Genomic DNA, 22,738 nt, shown 5'->3' with positions numbered 1-22,738 from the left:
TGACAACCCCAAGATCGGTTTCCTTGTGAGTGAAGTCCAAAGCAAAGTCTAATAATTCAATTACCGTGCAGTAGTCACCTTGACTGTCTTCTCACTATAGACTACAGCATAAACCATCTCTCATTGATCAGAAAAAGCGTTGGAAGAGACATCGTGTGGGTTCTTCAAAGAAAAACTATTATTACCACTGGAAAAATAATTGAAAGCCGTAATTCTAGAGCTAAGTGAATTACTAGAATTTCTTTTGAATTTGAAGGACAGAATATTTGACCCAGGGGGAAAAAAAGACTAGAGGTCAGCCTGACACAGAGTAAAAGATGAGGATGTATATTCTGGCAGCAGTGAAGATGAAACAGGAAAGATGACTACCATGATCTAGTTTGACTGGCTCTTCTAATTATCATACTGGGGGAAATGGATTGGGAATTCTCTGATCAATTGAGTCCCCTCCCCCCAACCCATTTGATGAGATTACAGAATATAAGGGGTAGACCATATTTGGGGTTTTCTTGGCAAAGATACTGGAGTACTTTGCTATTTCTTTCTCCAGCTCATTTTACAGATGAGTGGGACAATTAGGGTTAAGTGACTTGCCCAGGATCACACAACTAGTAAGGGTCTGAGGCCAAATTTGAACTCACTAAGCTGTCTTCCTGACTCCAGGCCCAGCACTTTATCCACTTCACCCTGAAACTGTCCTATAGGGTAGCTAGCCATTGGTTTGCTGAAGAATCGGCCATACTTTCTAATAAGTCAGTACAGACAGGAGGAGCCCAGTTAGTTGAGGGTGGTTCATCCCTGGCAATGAAGAAAGCCAACTATCCTCTTGGGAGGATATTATTGTTGCCTCTTGGTGAGGAGCAGGCTTTCCCCCTCTTTCTTCCCCCAATCTCCAACTAGTAGTATTTTTCAGAGGAGCAGTTTACCCCAGAGAGACCAGGTGTGGCATTGCAGAGAGTAAGCTCAGGGAACCCAGTTAAGTGACTTACCTAGCAGACATTGTGCCTGGGGGTAACAATATGAGAACAACATGAGAAAAAAATGGATATCAGGGTCTTAGAGTAGGAGCATAAATGGCTTGATCACATGTGTTTCTAAGTATGTGTGTCTATACTACTAGATTTGTACATGGGTATTCTCATGTATGTGTTTGTGGCAGAATATGCTATGGAAGAAATGTTTTATACTATTTTTCCTGTTCCATGATTTCAGTAAATATTTCTGTTTTGAGCTAATTGTGTCAGTTGGCCGACTGTTGAAGGCAAACACATCAGTGGATACCTGTGATCCATAGTTTTAGGAGTTCAGACTTGCAGAATACCCTAAACCTCAGGGGACCAAACCTGTGAATGTGACTTGGGAGAGAGTAGCCCAAGAGAAGGTATTGCATTACTGTGTAACCAGGACTGAGTTACTCTCTTTAAGCCTTAAGTTTTCTCCTTTGCAGAATGAAGGGGTTGGACTAGGTCAGTGACTCTCTCTCTCTCTCTCTCTCTCTCTCTCTCTCTCTCTCTCTCTTCTCTCTCTCTCTCTCTCTCTCTCTCTCTCTCTCTCTCTCTCTCTCTCTCTCTCTCTCTCTCTCTTTTTTTGGTGAGGCAGTTGGGGTTAAGTGACTTGCCCAGAGTCACACAGCTAGTAAGTGTTAAGTGTCTGAGGCCGAATTTGAACTCAGGTCCTCCTGAATCCAGGGCCAGTGCTCTATCCACTGCGCCACCTAGCTGCCCCTATCACTGACTCTCAAAGTATGGTCTAGGGACCCCTGAGTGTCTTATCGAAGTTCATGAGATTAAAACCATTTTCATAATGATACTATGATGTTTTAATTTCTAATACAATAAAACCAAGAGTGTGCTGATAAATGCTTAACAACCAGCTTTTTCTAAAAAAAAAGTGTGTACAACATATTTTGAAGTCTAATTTGCATTACTGACATTTTTCTCAATCACTTTATTAAATCTAGAATCTGGACAATCCATTAAATAATAAATAAATCTGAATGTAGCATTTGTGGATTTCCAAGGTATAAATTCTCACATAGAAAATTTTAAAGTTATTTTAAAAATAATTTTTAAGAGTTTAAAGGAACCAAAATCCTTGAGAACCTTTGGAACTAGATGATCTCTAAATCAAATCAAGACCTAAAATATTGCGATTCGAAATTTAAAGAGTAAAAGTCAGGGAAACTTGACTATAAGTCTCCAAGGAGTGGAGACATATACATGTATAATGTATCTTTGAATGTATATGCTTTGTGTTCATTTGTGTCCCATGCTTTGTGACTTGGCCATTGGAACAAATTTTTCTCATCTGCCCATTCTTCTGGGGGACATCTTCATGTGCTCGAGGTAGCCTTAACATATTGACAGGTTTGAAGCCTGTCTGTTAACCTCTACCTGGTTTAGCCCATCTGCTGAGATAGTTTTACCAGGGTGTGGCCAATGCACATGCTATAGCTTCTTGGCAAGTCTTCAAACCAGAGGTGTTAGTCCTCCCTTAACACCCTTTGCCAAGAAAACCCCAAATGGACTCTGGAAGAGAGAGTGAGGCTGATGGCTTTGTGCAATTCACTTAAATCTAGTTTGCACATACAACACATCACCCTATGATGTCATTGGTCCTCTTTGAAAATGAAGAACAAACAACAACAACATGAATATGCACATATACCTATACATTCAGACATATATATATATATAAAACTATGTGCACGTGCAGTTTTATGTACATTCATAAATTATATACATATATGTACACTGCTATACTCAATGGATTAGACATTCAAATGCATGCCATAATTTGGACAATGACTATTTTTCACCCATCTAGTTTTTCCCGTATGAATGGTTAGGCCATTCTATACTGATTAATCATGAATGTCTTGTACTGTTCTGGGATTTGATGTGTTCAATACAGTATCATCTCCAAAAGGAGCACATGAAAGAGCCCACCATCGATAAGGTATCACTCTTCCATTTAGAACTTGCAGAATAACTCCTCTGTAAAAGGGAAATACACCTCTGGCAGGCATTTGTCTCTGTTTCATCAAGTAATAGTAACATATACACAAGGATAGGTGTTTAGTCTGTGTTTTCCCTGATGCTTTTTGTAACAAACAATATAACTCACTAACACTGTGAGCCCTTGTATTCTCTTAGCCTTTAAGTCAATTGTCTGACCATAATGATGTAGTCTGCTGGAGAGCTGTATGTGAAAGCTTGCCTCTTTTCTTCATCTATACATACATACATACATACATACATACATACATACATATATGCACACACACATATATAAAATCAAGAATTCCTTTAATACATATGTAGACCATTCTCATAAAATTGTCAAAAAAATAAGAAAGTAGGCATATGGATTTGTGGTTATTGTTTTCTTGATTGCCATTTTGGATATGAATATATGTGATTTTTTTCCTGTTTTTTAAATCTTTTCCTCCCTGAGCTATTTTAGAAAAGAATTCCTCAGTTCTTTAAAATTTATGCCCTTTTCCTGCACTGATTTCTTTTTCAGTATGTATGTAGGTTTGGTATGGCTATTCTTGAATTTATTGTAAGTGCCATTTCTATATATAATACACTGGGAACCAAAGTGTTAGAGTCCAGTTATGGTCACTTTGTCATTGATGATTAAAATAGATACTTTATAGAAATGTGGTACAATTTGTTTCATTCTATGGCTCTTTGTGGTCATCCTGTTATTTTCATTTTTGTATGCTCTTAGGATGATGTGGCTCATTTGGGTCTCATGCCAAGATTTTTGTAGCTTTATTTTCCCTTCTGTTGCTTTTTGCTCATAATTTTCCACCATCTTACTTGGCAGCATTTTAGAAATGAACTTGTAGTATAAATTGACTTCGCTTTTGGTTCCCATTTCTCCCTGCATGGCAAAGGTATAATAAATAATAATTTCTGAAATCTTTTAGCCTACTTGTTGTAATTTGTAAGGGGCTAAAATTCTAGCTAGTCTGTCTAAAATATCTAATGAGTGGTCACCAATAAATTATAAGCTTTAGCAAGAGTTAGACTTTTAAGCATTTATTAAGAAGAATAAGTATTTGGTGAAGAGAGAGAGAAAGGCATAGATTCATCTATCTATCAAAGGGAGAGTGCATCTTTAGCTCCGCTCTCCACCAGAGTCCTCACGAAAGAGAGTGAGAGTGCCAGCCTCATCCCCTCTTCCTCCCACAAGCAAGTGTCACTTCTTGACACCAAAGAAAAGCCACATGTCTTGCCCTCAGGTGCCTTCTCCTCATGGCGGAGCTTTCCTACAGTAAGTCTCCAGCAGGTGGCATCATTCCAATTGTTACAAATTGTTTTATGTTAAACTTTTGCAGAAAATTATGACAATTAAGATTAGTATATTTTCCTTTATCCATTTCCCATTTCCTAGCATCAATTTTAATAGGTTGAAGTTGTTAAGTTGTAGTTATTTACCGTGGCATCTCATCTTTAACCTTTTATTTAACTTGATGTTGATTTTGACTTTTTAATTTTTTAATTTTTTGGTGAGGCAATTGGGGTTAAGTGACTTTCTCAGGGTCACAGCTAGTAATTGTTAAGTATCTGAGGCTGGATTTGAACTCAGGTCCTCCTGAATCCAGGGCTGGTGCTCTATCCACTTTGCCACCTAGCTGCCCCCGATTTTGACTTTTGCCCTCTTGTTTTTTTTAGTCTGTGGTCTGACTGTACATAAGACAGTTGATTTTGATATTACACATCAGTAACTAGTAGTTCTCTGCCTGTTGAGATACAGTTAGCTTAATTTTCTTTGGTGAGTTTTTTGGAGTTTGTTTTCTCCAGTAGCATCACGCTCTCTTTTCATATCTCTATCTCTATGTCTGTCTCCTTAGAGAAATTGATAGAGGTATAGATGCATATATGGGTACATACATACGTACATACAGAGAGACAGAGAAGAGGAGAGAGAGAGACACACAGAGACAGAGAGAACATATTTTAAGCATTTAACTTCGTCAGGCACTCTGCTATAGATACAAACAAGATAATCCCTACCCTCATGGACCTTACATTCCTGGAGGGAGAGAACAACGCATAGAGGGGAGCTGGAAAACAAAGGGGCAAGGCAACGTGTTTGTGGGTATTTATAAGGTCAGAAGTCCCTCAATGATCTATGTCGTACAGATTAACCCTATTTTGTTAATATTTCCATCGAAATTGATCACAATACAATATCAATAAATGAATGTAACAATATAGCTTTTGTTGCTTGGGATGGAAAACATTTTGAAGTAAGAAAGGTAAGGAAAGTTATTTGTGATACTGGCAACGTTTTCAATACTGTATGATTTCAAAGAAGATTCCCCATTGAAAAGAGCTGTATCCAAGAATGAAACATATAAAAATGTTTGCCTGTCTGTGGACAATTTAGGCTTATCTTCCTTAAAGTCCCTGTCACCACTGCTGTGTATCAGTAGGCTTTGCTCTGGGAACTGATCTTTGACTTCTGTGTTGATTCGAAGTCTCTTCAGTCCCCAAATAGCCAGATACTCTGTTGGGAGGGTAGTGGTGCTGCATAAGGAGAGCTTCAGGTCCCTAACCAGTGTAAAGTTCAGTAGGAAGCCCAGTGCAGTGGTGTCGGTGAACCAGATAGTCAGATCACTGTCATAGCTGGCTCGCTCCATTGTATAGGGTAAAACGGTTTTACAAGTGCACATCAAATTGGCCAAACTGTAATCACAATCCCGTATATCAGCAGAGCAGCTGCAGTTGCGAATGATGTTTTCCTTGGTGAAAATCAGTGTGTTGTTCTTTTGACCTCTTACAAAGCTGCTGCATGCAAAGAAGCCAAAGAAGCTAATTAGAAGGAGGTGCTGACCAAAGGGCAGAGCCATCTTTTTCACAGATAACACAGTGACACTCATTTCTTGGGTTTTCTTTCATTCGGTGAATCAAGCCAATGCCAACCACCTGGGAGAAAACAAATAACCTCATCACTACAAATTCCTCTTAAGAAAATAATTTGAGAAAATGAAGCACCTGTATATTCCAATTCTGGCCTTCAGTTTCTGGTTCTAATGAGGGCATAGAATACTGAAAATACCAAACCACAGGCAAGGGGCTATTCCCAGAACCATACACAGGATTACAACCACTTTATTGTGCCTTCCAAAAGCCCAGGACACCACCCACTGATAGCAGCTGTCATTGCAATAATGTGCCAATGAAGGAGAAAGAATGCCAGAGCTGAAGTCTGCCTTGGAACTGCTGAGAGAAGCTTTTATTATCTGTAGGGAAAACAAGTGATTTGCAACTATTGGAGTAATGCATCTTACAGGCATCTAATTGTTAAGGTTTAGTAATTATTTGATCCACGGATTACTTTCTTCCCCACTTGCCCTAGAACACAGCTTTTTGTTGAATTCATCTCATTCCCCATATTCTTCCTAGTGTTAAATATTAGACAACATACCACCAATGCCAATTAAATGTTTAGTTAATGGTAAACTTTAACTTGATTCGCCCTGATTTTTTTTTTTAGTCGTGCTCTATTTTTCACCCCTTTGTGTTATCTAATGATCTAACTCACTATCTACTTGGTGCTTTCTCAAGGTGACTAAAGATTGAAAAGTGGTGGGTTGAATTAATATCTTACATTTGTTACTGTGTATAAATAAACAATGACAAAGCTAATGAAAGGATAATAAACCATAATTACCTTTACCCGTACCATTCTTTGCTCAGAATAGTATCATGCATTGGTTTTTATATCTATATTTATATGTATACATAACATATATGCTATACACAATCCATATCTATCTATTGGGCAATAAGTAGTATTATTGTTGTTCAGTCAGACTCTGTGCAACCCCATTTGGGGTTTTCTTGGCAAAGTTACTGGAGTGGTTTGCCATTTCCTTTACAGATGAGGAACTGAGGCAAATGGGTTAAGTGACTTGCCCTAGTCACACAGCTAGTAAATGTCTGAGGCTAGATTTGAACTCTTGAAGAAGAGTCTTGCTGACTTCAGGCCTATAACTCTATCCACTGCACCACCTAGCTCCCCAAGTAGCATTAAGCATTATGTAAAATATAATTATTGTGGGGAATTACAAACCTTTCTCTTCCTGCCTTGTGGGGTGGGAGAGTTGGGGGGAGGAGTGGAGAATGAGGGGAAGAGAAGTTCCTGGCTCCTTATTCCTTTTCCTAGATAATTTGGGAAATAGCTCTGCATTTTAATCAACACTCCTACCTCCTCCAGGGGAAAGATAGGGAACCAAAAGATGTTTGGGAAGAAAGTGGAGTGCTGTCTCCAAAGTCTTAGACCCAGTGGAAAGTGTTGACGTGAGTACCACTCAGGCATTGGGGGAGAGGGAATGCAAATTGTCCTAAGTTGCTTTGAGCCAACTGGAGGTCAGAGAGACACCAGCTTATAAGGTACATGAGGAAATGACTCTTTTCACCCTTGGAATATTTACTTATTCATGAGGCTTTGGGCTGTGAGAACCAATGTAAAAAAGGCTTTTTAAAAATGGAAGTATTCTTGTGTGCAGATATATTTTAACTTATAAACACTCCGGGGCAAGACAGAGAGTCTGAAATTTTCTTCCCTAACCATTTTGGACAGCTGGTCCTCTGGAAATGGGAACAAGTGCCATATGCTAGAGGCCAAGGAGAACTCTAGGGAAAGAGATAGTAGGAAAAACTTAAGAGCAACAGAAGATAGACACGGGGCCCTGCAATGAATGATCATAACCTGCTGAGAGATGGAAAGAATTGTAGGACAAGATGTTACAAAGGAGAATGACAAGGTGCAGTGAGCGATAAGAAAAGTAACTAGAGTTAAGAGCTACTGGAAAATAGCAATGAAATTCAGACATGCAAAGGACCTGAGGCAGGAAGAATGAGAATGGAGGATCATAGTCAGATGTCTCTTTCTGAAGCCTTACTAAAAGCTGTATTATAATGAAACTTTAGGGTTTGGGGACAGGATTGCTTTCAGGTGGGGATAATTTTCTGTGGGTTCTGATTCAAGTCCTACTTGTTCTCCTTGACTTGTAAATACATCTTCTTATGATTTGTGCCCTGGGAGCCTATTTGCTGGTGAGGACAGTTGGTGACATATACCCTTAAAGTGTAATTTGGGTGGGGGCAGAGAGGCAGATAAATGAGAGGTCTCCAAAGCCTAACCTTGCTCTTTCTATCAGGTGGAGCCTGTCACACAAAGATTACATAATAAATAGCAAAATAGTCATATTAACAGCAAAATCAGTAAATATTGTTAACACATACTTCATAGTCTCTCCAAGGCACTTCTTTTCCACACTGTCAGGATTCTGTCAGAGACAAACTCCCTAATACTTCCATGTGAAATGGTTCCATCAAGCAAGGAAACTGACGGGGTCTGTACATTTGCCACACCCCAATTACACTTATTTAAGGGTAGAGATATTTGTGATTCACTGAAAAGTTGGCCAGTGGGTGAGGATTTCATGAAGACCTATGAAATGGAAAATACAAACCAATACCTTTACCTCTGCCTTTATAATAGTAAAAGAATGATGGAAAAGGGAGCGAAGAGTATTAATTCTCTTAGATCATCTACAAACACTAATTTTCTTTATGGTACTCCTAATGCAGTTGTCCAGTCACTGAGTCAACATGTTCCTGGATAAAATGAACCACATTCAAATTTTTATTTACTTTATTCCTGCTTATTGAAGATAGGGACTTCAAAGGAGAAAGATGAATATAGGAAGTGATCAATAAGGTAAGAAGATTCTGTCTGAAAATGGAATTTGGGTTTCTGTATAATAATTTAGGATGTCACTTAACATCTCAGCTTCAATTTCTTCCCCTATAAAATGGGGGTAATAAGACTTTCTTCACAGGGCAAATAGGATAGTGTCTAGAAAGTGCTTTAAAAACCTGGAAGTGCTGTATAAATATACTTGTTTTTATAATCATTCTCATATTATTCAATTGGGTTCAGATAGAAGTGGTCCTGGGGCAAATAACTATCCTACTATTATTCTTTTCTATTTAATGTTCTACAATAGTGTTACACAGGTAGATAAAATAATTGGTTTAGGGGTTTTTTGTAGTTAAACAAAAGTATTGGTACATGAACTTACCTTCCATAGGCTTACTGAGGATATTATTTTTTTTTAATTTTTATTTTTTTGGTGAGGCAGTTGGGGTTAAGTGACTTGCCCAGGGTCACACAGCTAGTAAGCATCAAGTGTCTGAGGCTGGATTTGAACTCAGGTCCTCCTGAATCCAGGGCTGGTGCTTTATACACTGCGCCACCTACATGCCCCCATCATCTACACCATATTTAAATGACATTATTAATATAACTCCAGTAGGGAAACAAAGATGAATATACTTCATTCTGTTTCCACAGAAACAGAAGGGTCTATGCTGCTAAGTTTGCATTTTGACAACTTCTTGTTTCATGTAGTTTGGAGATATCAGCCCCCCTATGCAATAAATTCCAGTGGCTCCTTATCACTTTCAGGATCAAATATACAATTGTCTGTTAGATTTTTAAAGTCTTTCATAACCCGGCCCCTTCCTACATTTCCAGTCTTCTTACAGTTGCGGCCTGTTAAGGGCTAAAATTCTAGCTAAACTGTCTAAAATATCTAATGAGTGGTCGCCAATAAATTATAAGCTTTAGCAAGAGTTAGACTTTTAAGCATTTATTAAGGAGAATAAGAATTTTGGTAAAGAGAGAGAAAGGCCTAGATTCCTATCTATTAAAGGGAGAGCACATTTCTAGCTCCCTTCTCCACCAGAGTCCAGAGGAAAGAGCGCGAGAGTGAGCGCCAGTCTCTTCCCTCCTCCTCCCACTAGTCCGCGTCACTTCCTGATGCCAAAGAAAAGACTCCTGGTCTTGCCCTCAAAGACCTTCGCTTCATGGGCAGAACTCCTCTACAGTAAGTATCCAGCAGGTGGCGTTATTCCAGTCGTTACAGGCCCACCATGTACTTTGTGATCCAGTAACACTGGCTTCCTTGCTTCCTCTCACAAGACATTCCATCCCCAGACTTTGGGGCATTTTCACTGGCTGTCCCCCGTGCTTGGCATTATCTCCCACTTTATCTCCCTCTCCTGGCTTTCTTCAAATCTGAGTTAAAATTCTACCTTCTCCAAAGAGCCTTCCTGATCCTCCTTAAGAGGGAGGGCCTTCCCTGTGGGATTATCTGAAATTTACCCAGTATATATCTTGTGTGATAATAGAATTTTGTGCTTAATTTTCTTACCACCATTTACCCAGAGCCCACAGAATCAAGCAGAAACATCAAATTTTAGCTCCAGTGTTAATAGTCAGTTTGCAAATTCCAGCTATAACCTTGGTGTTTACTGCCTAGTTTACCATTTTACCTGATATAGATCTTCCCTTTCTGCTATCCATTCTTTGTATAAATCATTATATCCCCTTCCCATAGAATTTCATTGTACTCATCCTTCCCATAGCTGAAGCTTCTGCTTAGGGCCTACTGATTTTTTTTTAATACAGTGAATCTATGCTCTGAACATAAAATACATCATTTTTCCAGATCTCTCTGTTGATAGATATAATTGCAGTACTTATCAATGAACCCTTGGACAATTTTTGTATGAATTGTTTGTGTATAGTCACTTGTATATTGTTGCTCCAATTAGACTGTGAAGTCCTTGAAGGCAGGAACAGGTTGTTGTTTTTAATCCCTAGCACTGAACCCAGCACCTAGGAGGCACTTAATAAAATGCTTGTTGATGACTTGAGAGTATGAGGATTTGGTATGGAGACATCTACTAAAATGTTGCTAAAGTTTTTGTGGATCATTGTTATTTCTTGGTAGTTTTGGGCAAAAATTTTGTCTAGTACGATTTATTTGTTGAGTATATATATCTATATGTATATAATGTGTATGTGTGTATGTGTATATATACATACACATACATTTTTGAGACTATGTGAGGACTTTGAAAGTGGTGTTAATGTGTCTTGTTTCCTTGACTTTTATTCATAATTTACTAATTGGTGTCCCAGAAGGTATTTGTCATTTTTCATTTGTAAAAGTACTGACAAACCAGAAGGAACAGGTTTCCCCTCAAAATCCCCATCATTATGAGAAAAGGATAAATCCAGTGCTGTGCCAAAAGCAGCTCCCTAATCAATCAACAAACAGTTATTAAATGACTACTATGCACCAAGCACTGTGCTAAGTGCTAGGGGATACAAAAAGAGGTAAAAGATAGTCCCTGCCTTCAAAGTAGCAACCTAACAATCTTATAATCTAGAGAAACAATTTTACAATGTAGAGAAAATATCCGGGGCTGAGAGATGGAATATCTTGCTCATGTAACAGCTCAGAGACTGTTGTCACTGGATTAATGGGTATGTGTTGGGGAGTGAGCTGTAAGAAGATTGGAAAGGTAGGAGGGGGCTAGATCTCGAAGGGTTTTGAATGTAAAGCAGCATTTTGTATGTGATCCTAGAGGCAATAGGGAGCCATTGGAGTTAACTGAGCGGAGGTAGTAGTGAAATGATCTATCTAGTTAAGGGCCTGAGATTTAGGAAAAATCATCTATAGCTGAGTGGAGGATGGAGAGAGGATGGAAGATGCAGGAGGGGGAAACGAGACAGGAAGACCCTTGTACCTTCCATATGGGGATATTCCATCTCAGGTGATAGGGACATTCCTTATACCTCTATGATGTTATTTATCAGTGAGATTTGGTGAGCTATGACTAATGAATGACTGGACTATGGCTTTGGAAGGGCATACCTTATTTATTTTTATTTTCTATTTATTTTTTTGTGAAGCAATTGGGGTTAAGTGACTTGCCCAGGGTCACACAGCTAGTAAGCGTTAAGTGTCTAATGCCGGATTTGAACTCAGGTCCTCCTGAATGCAGGGCCAGTGCTCTACCCACTGTGCCACCTAGCTGCCCCCTGGGCATACCTTATTTAAAAGGAGCTGAATGATTGAAAGGGAGCAGTAGAATAATATTATATAAAGACAATAGACTTGTGTAAGGAAATCCACAAACTAGGGGGGAAAACTTGGAATGTGTTAAAAGAGAGGGACGTGAATCTTAAAGAGGGACATCTGGCAAATCTTTCCCAGCTTCTTACAATTTTTGTGCCCTTGAGGAAGTGATTTAATGGTGCTTCAAAGAGCAACTCATGCCCCTGGCAACTTTCTATAACCTGCTCTAGAGGAATGAGTTTCCACAATGAGACTTCCTATTCAAGTAAGATACAGACTTGGGTTAAAATATAACCCTATGACTGTCCAGATAACTAAAGCAGCTATTATAAATTCAGGGATTTAACCTCAACAGGGTGTGTCACTAGCTATAGACTGAGGGACCTTTGGTATATGGAAAATAAAGGGCACTATGATTTTCAACATCTCATCTCTTTAATGATTTAAGTAGGCAGATTTAACAAGTTATAAATTAATGTCTGTAGTCTTCTTTAGTATTTTTAATATAGGAAACATGTCAGATGATAGCATTTTAAAATATAGCAAAAGGGTAGAATGCTGGGTCAAATCCAAGAGGATTAAAATGAATAAGAATATTGTATCGTGCTAGGATTAGGTTCAAGTAGGGTGTTGTGGAAGTAGTGTGGCATATGGAAACAGAACCACAGCTCAGATCTCAGTTGTGCTACTTAGGGCTGGTCATTGACACCTCCATACTTCAGTTTCCTGATCTATTAAATAAGCGAGTTGGCCTAGATGACTGTTGAGGACCCTTCCATCTCTAAATCTGTATGATTTTATTCAACCAATGTTTATCAAGTGCCTGATATATGGAGGGCATTAGATGTATGGACATACAAAGATAAAAGGAGTTAACATTCTGTGGAAGGGGGACCCCAAACCTTTATTCTTCATCTTGACTTGGAGGAACTGTGGGTTTGGAAACTACTGTTCAGATAAACAATTCATCTGTAACTTTTAGTCTTAATGCTTGGGGGCACTGGGAAGTTAAGTAACTTGGTCAGTGACCCATAGCTAAATAAATAAACATAATAAATAAAAAATAAACAAACGAACGAATGAATCAATAAATACAACAAACAAGCAAATAGACAGATAAATGAATGAATAAATAGATAGATAAACAAACAAATAAATAAATGAGTAGTTGGGTGGGTGAATAAAAAAATATATAAGTGGGGCAGCTAGGTGGCGCAGTGGATAGAGCACCAGCCCTGGAGTCAGGAGGACCTGAGTTTAAATCCTGCCTGAGACACTTGACACTTACTAGCTGTGTTACCCTGAGCAAGTCACTTAACCCCAGTTGCCTCACTAAAAATATACATATACATACACACACACACACACACACACACACACACACACACACACACACACATATATGGTAAGTTGACTTGGAAAGAACAGAAGTATTCCCAAAGGCAGAGGTGAGGAAAGAGTGAATTCCAGGACTGGAGAATAGTCTCTGTGAATACATGGAAATGGGAAGTGGAATGAATACACACTAATTTTAGGGAAGTTAGTAGGGCAGTTTGGTTGAAACATAGCCTAGAGCAGGAGTTCAGAGAAACCTGGAGGGTCTTGTGTGGGCTGATGATGAGTGAGATGAGCAGAACCAGAAGAACATTGTACACAGTATCATCAACATTGAGTGTTGATCTACTGTGATGGACTATATTCTTCTCACCAATGTAATGGTACAGAAGAGTTCCAGGGAACTCATGATAGAAGAGGATCTCCAAATCCAGGAAAAAAAAAAAGAACTGTGGAGTAGATGCTGAATGAACCATACTATTTCTTTTGTTTTTGGTGCTGATGTTTTTCTATTTTGAGGTTTTTCCTCATTGCTCTGATTTTTCTGTTATAACATGACTAATGCAGAAATATGTTTAATGTTATTATGTATATATATATATATATATCCTATATCAGATAACCTGCTGTCTAGGGGAGGGGGGAGGGAGAAAAATCTGAAATTAGAAAGCTTGTATAAACAAAAGTTGAGAACTATCTTTACATGTAACGGGAAAAAAATGCTTTATTAATTAAAAAAAAAAGAAACATAGCCTAGAGGGCAAGTTGGAGTCATAACGTGAAGGGCTTTAAATTCTAGGGAGTTTGTATTCTTAGAGGCAACAGGAAGCCACTGAAGATTTTTAAGGAAGGAGTGACATGGTCAGACCTGTTCTTTAGGAAGATCTTTTTTGGCAGCTGTATAGAGGATAGATTAGAGAGGGGAAAGACTAAAAGTAGGAAGGCTTTTCTGAAGCCATCCTGCTCATTTTTTCTTATTGTACAATGGCATTCAATCACAATCAAATACCACAACTTGTTTGGTCATTCCCCAATTGATGGGCATTCCCTCAATGTCCAATTCTTTGCCACCACAAAAAGAACTGCTATAAATATTTTTGTATAAATAGGTCCATTTCCTTTAAAAAAAATCTATTTGGGATACAAACCTAGTAGTAGTATTCCTGGGTCAAAGGGCAAGCACAATTTTATAGCCCTCTGGGCATAGTTCCAAATTGTCCTCTGGAATGGTTAGACAAGTTCTTAACTCTACCAACAGTACATTAGTGTGTTCCAATTTTCCCACATCCCTTGTGACATTTGTAATTTTTGTTTTCTGTCATATTAGCCAATCTGATAGATGTGAGGTGGTACCTCAGAATTCTTTTAATTTGCATTTCTCTAATCAGTAGTGATTTAGAACATTTTTCATATGACCCTAGATAGCTTTGATTTCTTCATATAAAAACTGCTTTTTCATATACTTTGACCATTTATCAATTGGGGAATGACTTGTATTGTTATAAATTTGACTCAGTTTTCTATATATTAGAGAAAGGAGACTTTTATCAAAGATACTGTATTTTATGTAATCTTAAAATATGATGTCTAAGCTCTTTTTTGATCATGGCTTTAAGATAATCCAGTGATTCTTAAATTGTTTCTCCTAAATCTGTTTTCTAAGTATTTTTTTTTCCTTTCACTTGTTTAGTCTTTTGACTTTGTTTTAGTATTTCTTGATATCTCATGGAGTCATTAACTTCTGCTTGGAAAATTCTAATTTTCAGGGAGTTTTTTTCTTGAATAAAGTTTTTTACCTTTCATTTCAAGCTGTTACATCTTTTTATGTCTGTAGCTCTTATTTCTTTTCCAAATTTCCCTCTTCAATTCTCATTTGTTTTTTTAATCATGTTTAGCTCTCTTATGTCTGTGATGCATTTTTCTTTAAGGCTTTACTTGTGGATGTTTTAAAGTGATTCTCTTCTATGTGTCTTGAACTTCCCTGTTGCCATAATAGCTCATTATATTGGATTATTTTTTTCTCATTCTTTAGTCCTACTTCATAACTCTCTGCTTTATATTAGGTTTAGACTGAACACTTCTTGGGGATGGGGTCGGGGATGTCTGACCTGAGTTTCTATCTTGTTATGTCCTTTTGCTGCTTTCACAGATCACACTGGAGGCCTGAAAGCTTTCAGGGCTCTCAAAATAATGTGATCCAGGACCAAGGCTGCTTACTGACTCCTCATATGAGCTTGACAGGTTCCTAAATGAAGAACTTCCGTGTGTGGGCTTATCTCTTATGATGAATTTCAGTAGACTACTTCTGGACTCAATGACTACGACCAACAGGAATGTTCTGCAGGTTCATAACAATTAAATGACAGGTTCCCCTTTGGTGTTGGGTTTCTGCCCTCCCTATGCATAGTAGGCTTTCACCCTGGGCTTGAGGCTAGAACTAAGTCCCCACTCTATCCTAGGAACAGAGATACATAGCCACTGTTTGCTTCTGAATATCTTTCTTGCTTAATACATAGTGAAGGTCCACTAGCAACCATTCTTCACCACTTCTAAGTCTAATGTAGAATTGGATAGTGAGTGACAGAACTGCCAGATGGTACCGGTTCTCATACCTTATGTAGTCTCCTGCTATCACTTCCTGCTCTGGTGTTTCCTGCCCTGGTGCCCAGTCACTACTCTTTCTCAGTCCCTGGTTTCTGAAATGCTTTGGGTACTCTGTTAAACGCTGTCCTCAGTGTCCCTGGATCTCTCTGTCTTTCTCTCTAAGTCACTATGGGCTGGAAAAAATGACTCACTTTGACTTTTTCTTGGGTTTCCTGATCAGAATTCAGTCTGATATATTTTCTAACTCTTTGTGTAGTAGGTATGGTGAGGGAGCTTAGCTCTACTTCCTGTTACTCCACAATTTTGACTCTACCTCTGTGGCAAATGGTTATGAATAAGTAGTTCTCAAAAAATTTGCAAACTGTTGCTCCAAATCATTAGTAATAAGAAAGAGAAAGGCAAATAAAAACATCTTATTCCCAACAAATTGATAAAGATTGCAAAATATGAAATAGTCAATTTGGAGGGGCTGCAGAAATGCAGGCACAATACATATTGGTGAAATATTCTTGAAAGGAAATTTGAATTATACTAAGAAAGTGGCTAACATATCTATATCCTTTATTTTAGAGAAACCCCCTAACTATTAAATATATTCCCTAAGGAAGTCAAAGACAGAAAAAAATATTCCATATATACCAAAATATTATAGCAGCATTCTTGTGAGAACAAAGAACTGGAAACAAAATAGATGCTCATTGACTGGGCAACAACCAAGCAAACTGTGGCACATGAATATAATGTAATATTACCAAAATGTAAGAAATATCACTGAAAAATTCAGAGAAGCCTGTGAAAACATATATGAACTGATGCAGAGTATAATAAGCAGAATCAGGAAAGCAAGATACAATAACTACAGTAAAGAATAAAAAGCACTAAATTGAAAACTGTGCAATTGTATTGACCAATATTGATAATGAAAAAAACACTTCCCTTCCTTCTTTGCAGAAACAGGAGAATATGAGTATGGAATATTTCAAATACTGTGGATGTCCGTTGATATACTGGTTAGTTTTACTAAACAGTTCTTTTTTCTCTCTTTTTTAAAAACTCTGTTATGTACTGGGAGATTGGTCAAATGGGCCTCATCCCTATGGGCATGTACAGAGTACCTGGATACAATTTTCCACATGGTGGGGGCTAAGGAGCCCGCTGCCAGAGAAGTTGTGAAGATATGTATTGGGAATGTCTTGGAGAGACTTTAGGAGCTTGTGTAAATGCTCTGTAACAGGTTCCAATATGCTAACTACATGTTGAATAGATGCCTCTTGATTTTCTATGACTTTGGAATTGGAACTAGGGAACAAGGGATATTCAAAGGGATATTCAAGAAATATCAAGGGATATTCAAGGCCTTAATTGGTATTGATCTCTTTCCTTTGGGTTAGGACTTCTCATAGTTTTGACTTCTTCCTGTCTGGTTGTATCTGATGAGAGTTAATGTTGTAAAGGTAGTGACCATGTGCTCTCTGCTTCCAAGACCAACATTTGGCCCTGTGAATAGGGGCCTTAGTTCTTTGCCTTGGCATTTGCCCTTTCATTTTGAATGAAGGAAGTTGGAGGCTATGGCCTTCTGAGTTTTGAAAGGTCAGGAGATCAAGCCACCCTGGTCCAGGAGTCTGAAAGTGTAGTCCATGCTAGGTTTTGCAGCCAGCTCAGTACAAACAACTTGAAAACCTTCAGGATCCAGCCCAGAGATAGTTGAGACTAGGACTCATCTCTACCACAATACCACATTTGGCATCAGTGAACATGGTGGGACCAATGCTCTGTAAAAACTGTGCTAAGGAATTATGTTTAATGTGATTGTACATAAACAACCTATATCAGATTGCTTTTGTCTTGGGGAGGGGAGAGGAAGGTAAGGGAAGGAGAAAAATTTGGAACTCAAAAGCTTATAAAAACAAATGTTGAAAACTATCCTTATATGTAACTGGGAAATAATAAAAATAGTTTTAAGATTTTTTTAAAAGTAAACTGTGGGGCAGCTAGGTGGCACAGTGTATCACCGGCCCTGGAGTCAGGAGGACCTGAGTTCAAATCTGGCCTCAGACACTTAACACTTACTAGCTGTATGATCCTGGGAAAGTCACTTAACCCCAGTTGCCTCATCCAAAATAAATAAACAAACAAACAAACAAATAAATAAATAAACAAACAAACTATGCTGGGGCAGCTAGGTGGCTCAGTGGATTGAGCACTGGCCCTGGATTCAGGAGGATCTGAATTCAAATCCAGCCTCAGACACTTAACACTTACTAGCTGTGTGACCCTGGGCAAGTCACTTAACCCCAATTGCCTCACCAAAAAAACAACAACAACAAGACAAAACAAAACTGTGCTAAGTCTGAGCCTTCTTTCCTCAGAGACAACTTTTAAATATATCACACATGGGAGTGATATATTTAAAAATGAAGGTGACGTAAAAACAGAAGATAGCAATAAAAATGGAAAAAAAACAAAACAAAGAATTCCTAGCTTCCTTCAGGATTCTTAGGGCTTAAATCTCTTGCTTATACCCTTTCTTAATCCCCCTGATGATTAGTACTTTCTCCCACCTCTAATAACCTTATATTTCCTTATTTGTGTACCTTTTCTTTCTTTCTTTTTCTTTTTCTTTTCTTTTCTTTTTTTGCTTGAGGCAGTGAGGGTTAAGTGACTTGCCCAGGGTCACACAGCTAGTAAGTGTCAAGTACCTGAGGCCAGATTTGAACCCAGGTACTCCTGAATCCAGGGCCCATGCTTTATCCTCTGTGCCACCTAGCTGCCCCCTCTGTGTACCTTTTCTATTCCTCAGTAGAATGTAAATTCTTTTAGGGGAGGGACTTTCATATAATAGGCTTGAAAAATGTTTGTTGAACTGAATTTATGTATGTTGAACTTGGCCTTCTCAAAACCTTTGTCTGTGACTCTGGTCTCCCCAGTATGAGTTTATCTTACCCTGGGAAGACTTTGCTTTTTTGCTAGAACAGTCTACCAGGACTTTTCTCTCATGAGGCTTCCCTAATTCTTGTTCCAAGTCTTTCCTCTTGAGTTGCTCCAGTGGAGACCAATGGAGGACTTCCTTTACCTTTACATATCAAACTAATTTCTAGTCTGAATCTTATGGTTATTTAGAACTGCCTGCTTTTTAGCACAGCTTTCTTCTTGGTAGGCCCTGTTTGGTCCTCTTGTTTTCCCCCAGATTCATCATTTGGAGTGTTCTCCAGATGCTATTCAACTTGTAAATAAAAAATTACTTCTGATTTGAAAGTGGCAAAGAATATGAGCCCTGGAATTTTATAGCTATGTCTTTCTGCTTTTTATTTCAGAGTGAAGCAGAGTATAACTCAAAACATGATTTCTGAGAATTTCACATCATTTTGCTAGGCAAGTCGTCCAAATGATATCCTCCCTTTGACAAGATATCTCCTTACAAGTATTATCTTGTGCAAACAGTACCCATCCTATCTAACTAACATTCCTTTTCAAGACAGATATAAATATTATCTAAAAAATGCTGTTTAAACCTAGATTTAGAAGGAATCTGGTATGGAATTTGTTTCAAAATAAGTAATATGTGTGCCCACCCATGCTCCAGGGGGGCACAGCTTCTTCTACAATGCACAGCAACTCAATTCTGATGTCTAGACGTCATCTCACTGTCACGCAGACTCATACTCAAACTGCATTGTGTATAATATTTTGTTCTGAGGACACTTGTAATGCCCAACTGTATTAGTGTTTCAAAGGCTTTCAAGTTCAAGTCATGTTCTATAAGAGTAAGAGACACTTTCAGTAACGTAAGTGGAAATATTGTGAGATCTACACTGCTTGAACATTTGTAATGGTTTGGTATAGCATCATTCCTCTCAGGCTAGAGAAATGCCTCTTCAAGTTTTCAGGGAAAATAAAATATTCCTTTAGTAATTTTAAGAAGGGCATCAAAGCAGAGAAAGAAAAAAGAAGGTGGAGGAGGAGGAGGAGGAGGAGGAGGAGGAAGAGGAGAAGTGGGGATCTGAAGAGGCAGAAGAGATTCCTGACCACTATGGGGTGGCTGGGAGGTGGAGGAATATGATCCAAAGGAGGATGAGAAAAAGAAAAAAAAATCAAACAACTGGAGCTAAGTATTGGGTATAACCCATGACCACCTCTCAAGTATGAGAGCACCTGGGTTGGATTTGATATTGGTGTGTACCCTCAAGAATGGTTCAGTTACCACCATGGGTATCCCCTGGGAACATAAAAAAACCTTGGCTTATGTCTTTCCCAGAGCCCTATTCCCTGCTCCCCTGTTATTTCCTATGAGCTGTTTTTGTTGTTGTTGTTCAGTCATTTCAGTCATGTTCTACTCTTCATGACCCTATTTGGAGTTTTCTTGGCAAAAACACGGGAGTGGTTTGCTATTTCCTTCTCCAGCTCATTTTACAGTTGAGAAAACTGAGGCAAACAGGGTTAAGTGACTTGCTTGGGGACATATAGCTACTAAGTGTCTGTGGTTAGATTTGAATCCAGGAATTCCTGATTTCAGGGCTGGCACTTTATCCACTGTGCCACCTAGGTGCCCCCCTATAAGCTATGTCTCACAAATATTTCACAAGGACTAGGCTTACTATGGAAAAGAATAAAACAGGAAAAGCAATAGAAATACCATCTTTGAGCTCCCTCTTCACTGAGGTTTCAGGACTCACAAGCCCCTAACTCACACTCTTCCTTTAGTATCAGTCCAATTAAGGGCTTTGGGGACAGCCTTTTGTCATAATTTGCCTGCCTTATTCTACTACTCTTGGGCTGCTCACTTTCTTCTCATTTCAGTTGCTGCCACTGTTATGCTAGACATCCCAACTCCCTCTCAGGCTGAAGTCCCTGCATCAGCCAGCTCAGCTGTCTGTCTTGGCACTGTGGTCACTTTAGTGGCATGGCTCCTACAATGCCAATGTATTTATAAAAAACTAGGTAGAATTGGAAGGTACCAGAGACTTACATGGTATAGGAAAGGATTATGCCCCTACATGTTGCAATGGTTGTATATTTGTTCTTATTTTATCTTTAAAGCAAATATTCCTTTGTAAAAACTAATTTATTAAATGATTAAATGGAATGGGGGCAGGGAACCCTTAAAATTGGGGGGACACAATCAGTGGGAGCTTGAACCATTGGCAAGGAGACTAGATACCCTCAAACCCTTCTTTTGTACAAGAGAACCCTTGGGAATGGGTAAAATGTTACATACCTAGCCTTCAGGAAGTAATAATCCAGGGTAATCACTGTTACATGTTCAAGAAAGAGCAAGGAAGCCAGTGTTGCTGGATCTTTGAGTATATGGAGGGAAGTAAAGTATGAGATAGAGAAGATGGAGGCATACAAAGGGACCTTTTCTACATGGGAAGGGGTCAGGTTATAAAGGACTTTAAATGCCAAACAGGTGATTTTTTTTAAATCCTGGAGGTAACAGGGAACCGCAGGAATTGATTTAGTAGGGGAGTGACATGGTCAGACCCAAGCTTTAAGAAAATCACTTCGGCAGCTGAGAGGAAGATGTACTTGAGTAGGGAGGGACGTAAGGCAGGCAGGCAGGCCAATCAAAAGGCTATTGCAATATTCCAGAAATGAGGTAAGGAAGGTCCATACCAGGGTGCTGCCTACATCAGAGGAGAGAAGGTATATATGAGAAATGTTGGGAAGGTAGAATTGATAGGCCTTGGCAACAGATTGCATATGGGAGATGAGAGTGACAAGGTGAGGGTAGCACCTGGGTTGTAAACCTAGGTGACTGAGAAAATGGACATTATCCAACAATCATGAGGAACTCAGGAAGGCGAGAGGGTTTTGGAGGAAAAATAATAAGTTTAGTTTTGGACATGTCGAGTTTAAAATATTTACCAGACATCCAGTTCTTAATATTCAGTAAGAAATTGAAGATGCAAATATGAAGGTTAGGGCTGTATAAAGAGCTCTAAGAATCATCTGTATTTTAAACCATGAGAGCTGATGGAATCATTGAGAGTATAGGAGAAGAAGAAAAGAGCAGCTAGGGCAGGGCCTTGGGAGATACCCATAGTCAGTGGGCATCAACTGGATAAACATCCAGTAAAAGAGACTGATAATGATGCATCAGACAGGGAGGAGAAGAACCAGGAGAGAGCAATGTTACAAAAACCTAGGAAAAAGAGAATATCCATCAAAACAGCATGATCGGGGGCAGCTAGGTAGCATAGTGGATAAAGCACTGGCCCTGGATTCAGGAGGACCTGAGTTCAAATCTGACCTCAGACACTTGACACTTACTAGCTGTGTGACCCTGGGCAAGCCACTTAACCCTCATTGCCCTGCAAAAAACAAAAAACAAACAAACAAAAATAGCATGATCCACAGTGACAAAGGGGGCAGAAAGGTCAAGAATATGAGGTCCTTTCCTCATCAAGTAGCCCAAAATGTGTCCGTCAAACAAGTTTGTAATGCATTATGTGAAAATAATGCAAGAAGTTTTATGTATTAATATGAAACAAAATGAGATAATATATGGTAAGGGCTTTGTAAACCTTAAAAAGATATATAATAAAAATTATATAAAGATAAATAATAAAGACAAAGTTTGTTTAGTTGGAGTGTTGATAATGCTCATTAGATCCTAAGCTCAGATATTTCTATGCTCCTTAAAGAGTGTTCCCATTGTCCTGCCCTAGTTGTGACTCTTCCTGGAAGGGCTAATTCCTTTCGTTTGGGTGAATAATTTAATATCAGGAAATTTATTCCTCCTTTTGTATGAGCTATTTTATCAAATAGAATTTATTTCTACCTGATGCTGAGGGAAAAGAAACTTGAAGAATATATATCCTTTTAAAATTCCATACATAA

General features: G+C 38.7%; 1 protein-coding gene across 1 annotated transcript in view; it reads right to left on the bottom strand.

The window, feature by feature from the left end:
- Window positions 1-4,201: 4,201 nt before the first annotated feature.
- Window positions 4,202-22,738, bottom strand: part of C3H21orf62 (chromosome 3 C21orf62 homolog) — a 32,303-nt gene continuing 13,766 nt past the window's right edge. Inside the window, exon 2 of the mRNA XM_043991261.1 lies at window positions 4,202-5,942. Within this exon, the coding sequence (XP_043847196.1) occupies window positions 5,207-5,896 (690 nt within the window). The 5' untranslated portion in view covers window positions 5,897-5,942 and the 3' untranslated portion in view covers window positions 4,202-5,206. The remainder of the gene's footprint in view (window positions 5,943-22,738) is intronic.

Source organism: Dromiciops gliroides, chromosome 3 (genome assembly GCF_019393635.1).
Source record: "Dromiciops gliroides isolate mDroGli1 chromosome 3, mDroGli1.pri, whole genome shotgun sequence".
NCBI lineage: Eukaryota > Metazoa > Chordata > Mammalia > Microbiotheria > Microbiotheriidae > Dromiciops > Dromiciops gliroides.
Note: the sequence above shows the minus strand (reverse complement) of the source record. Positions and strands in the feature narration are given on the sequence as shown.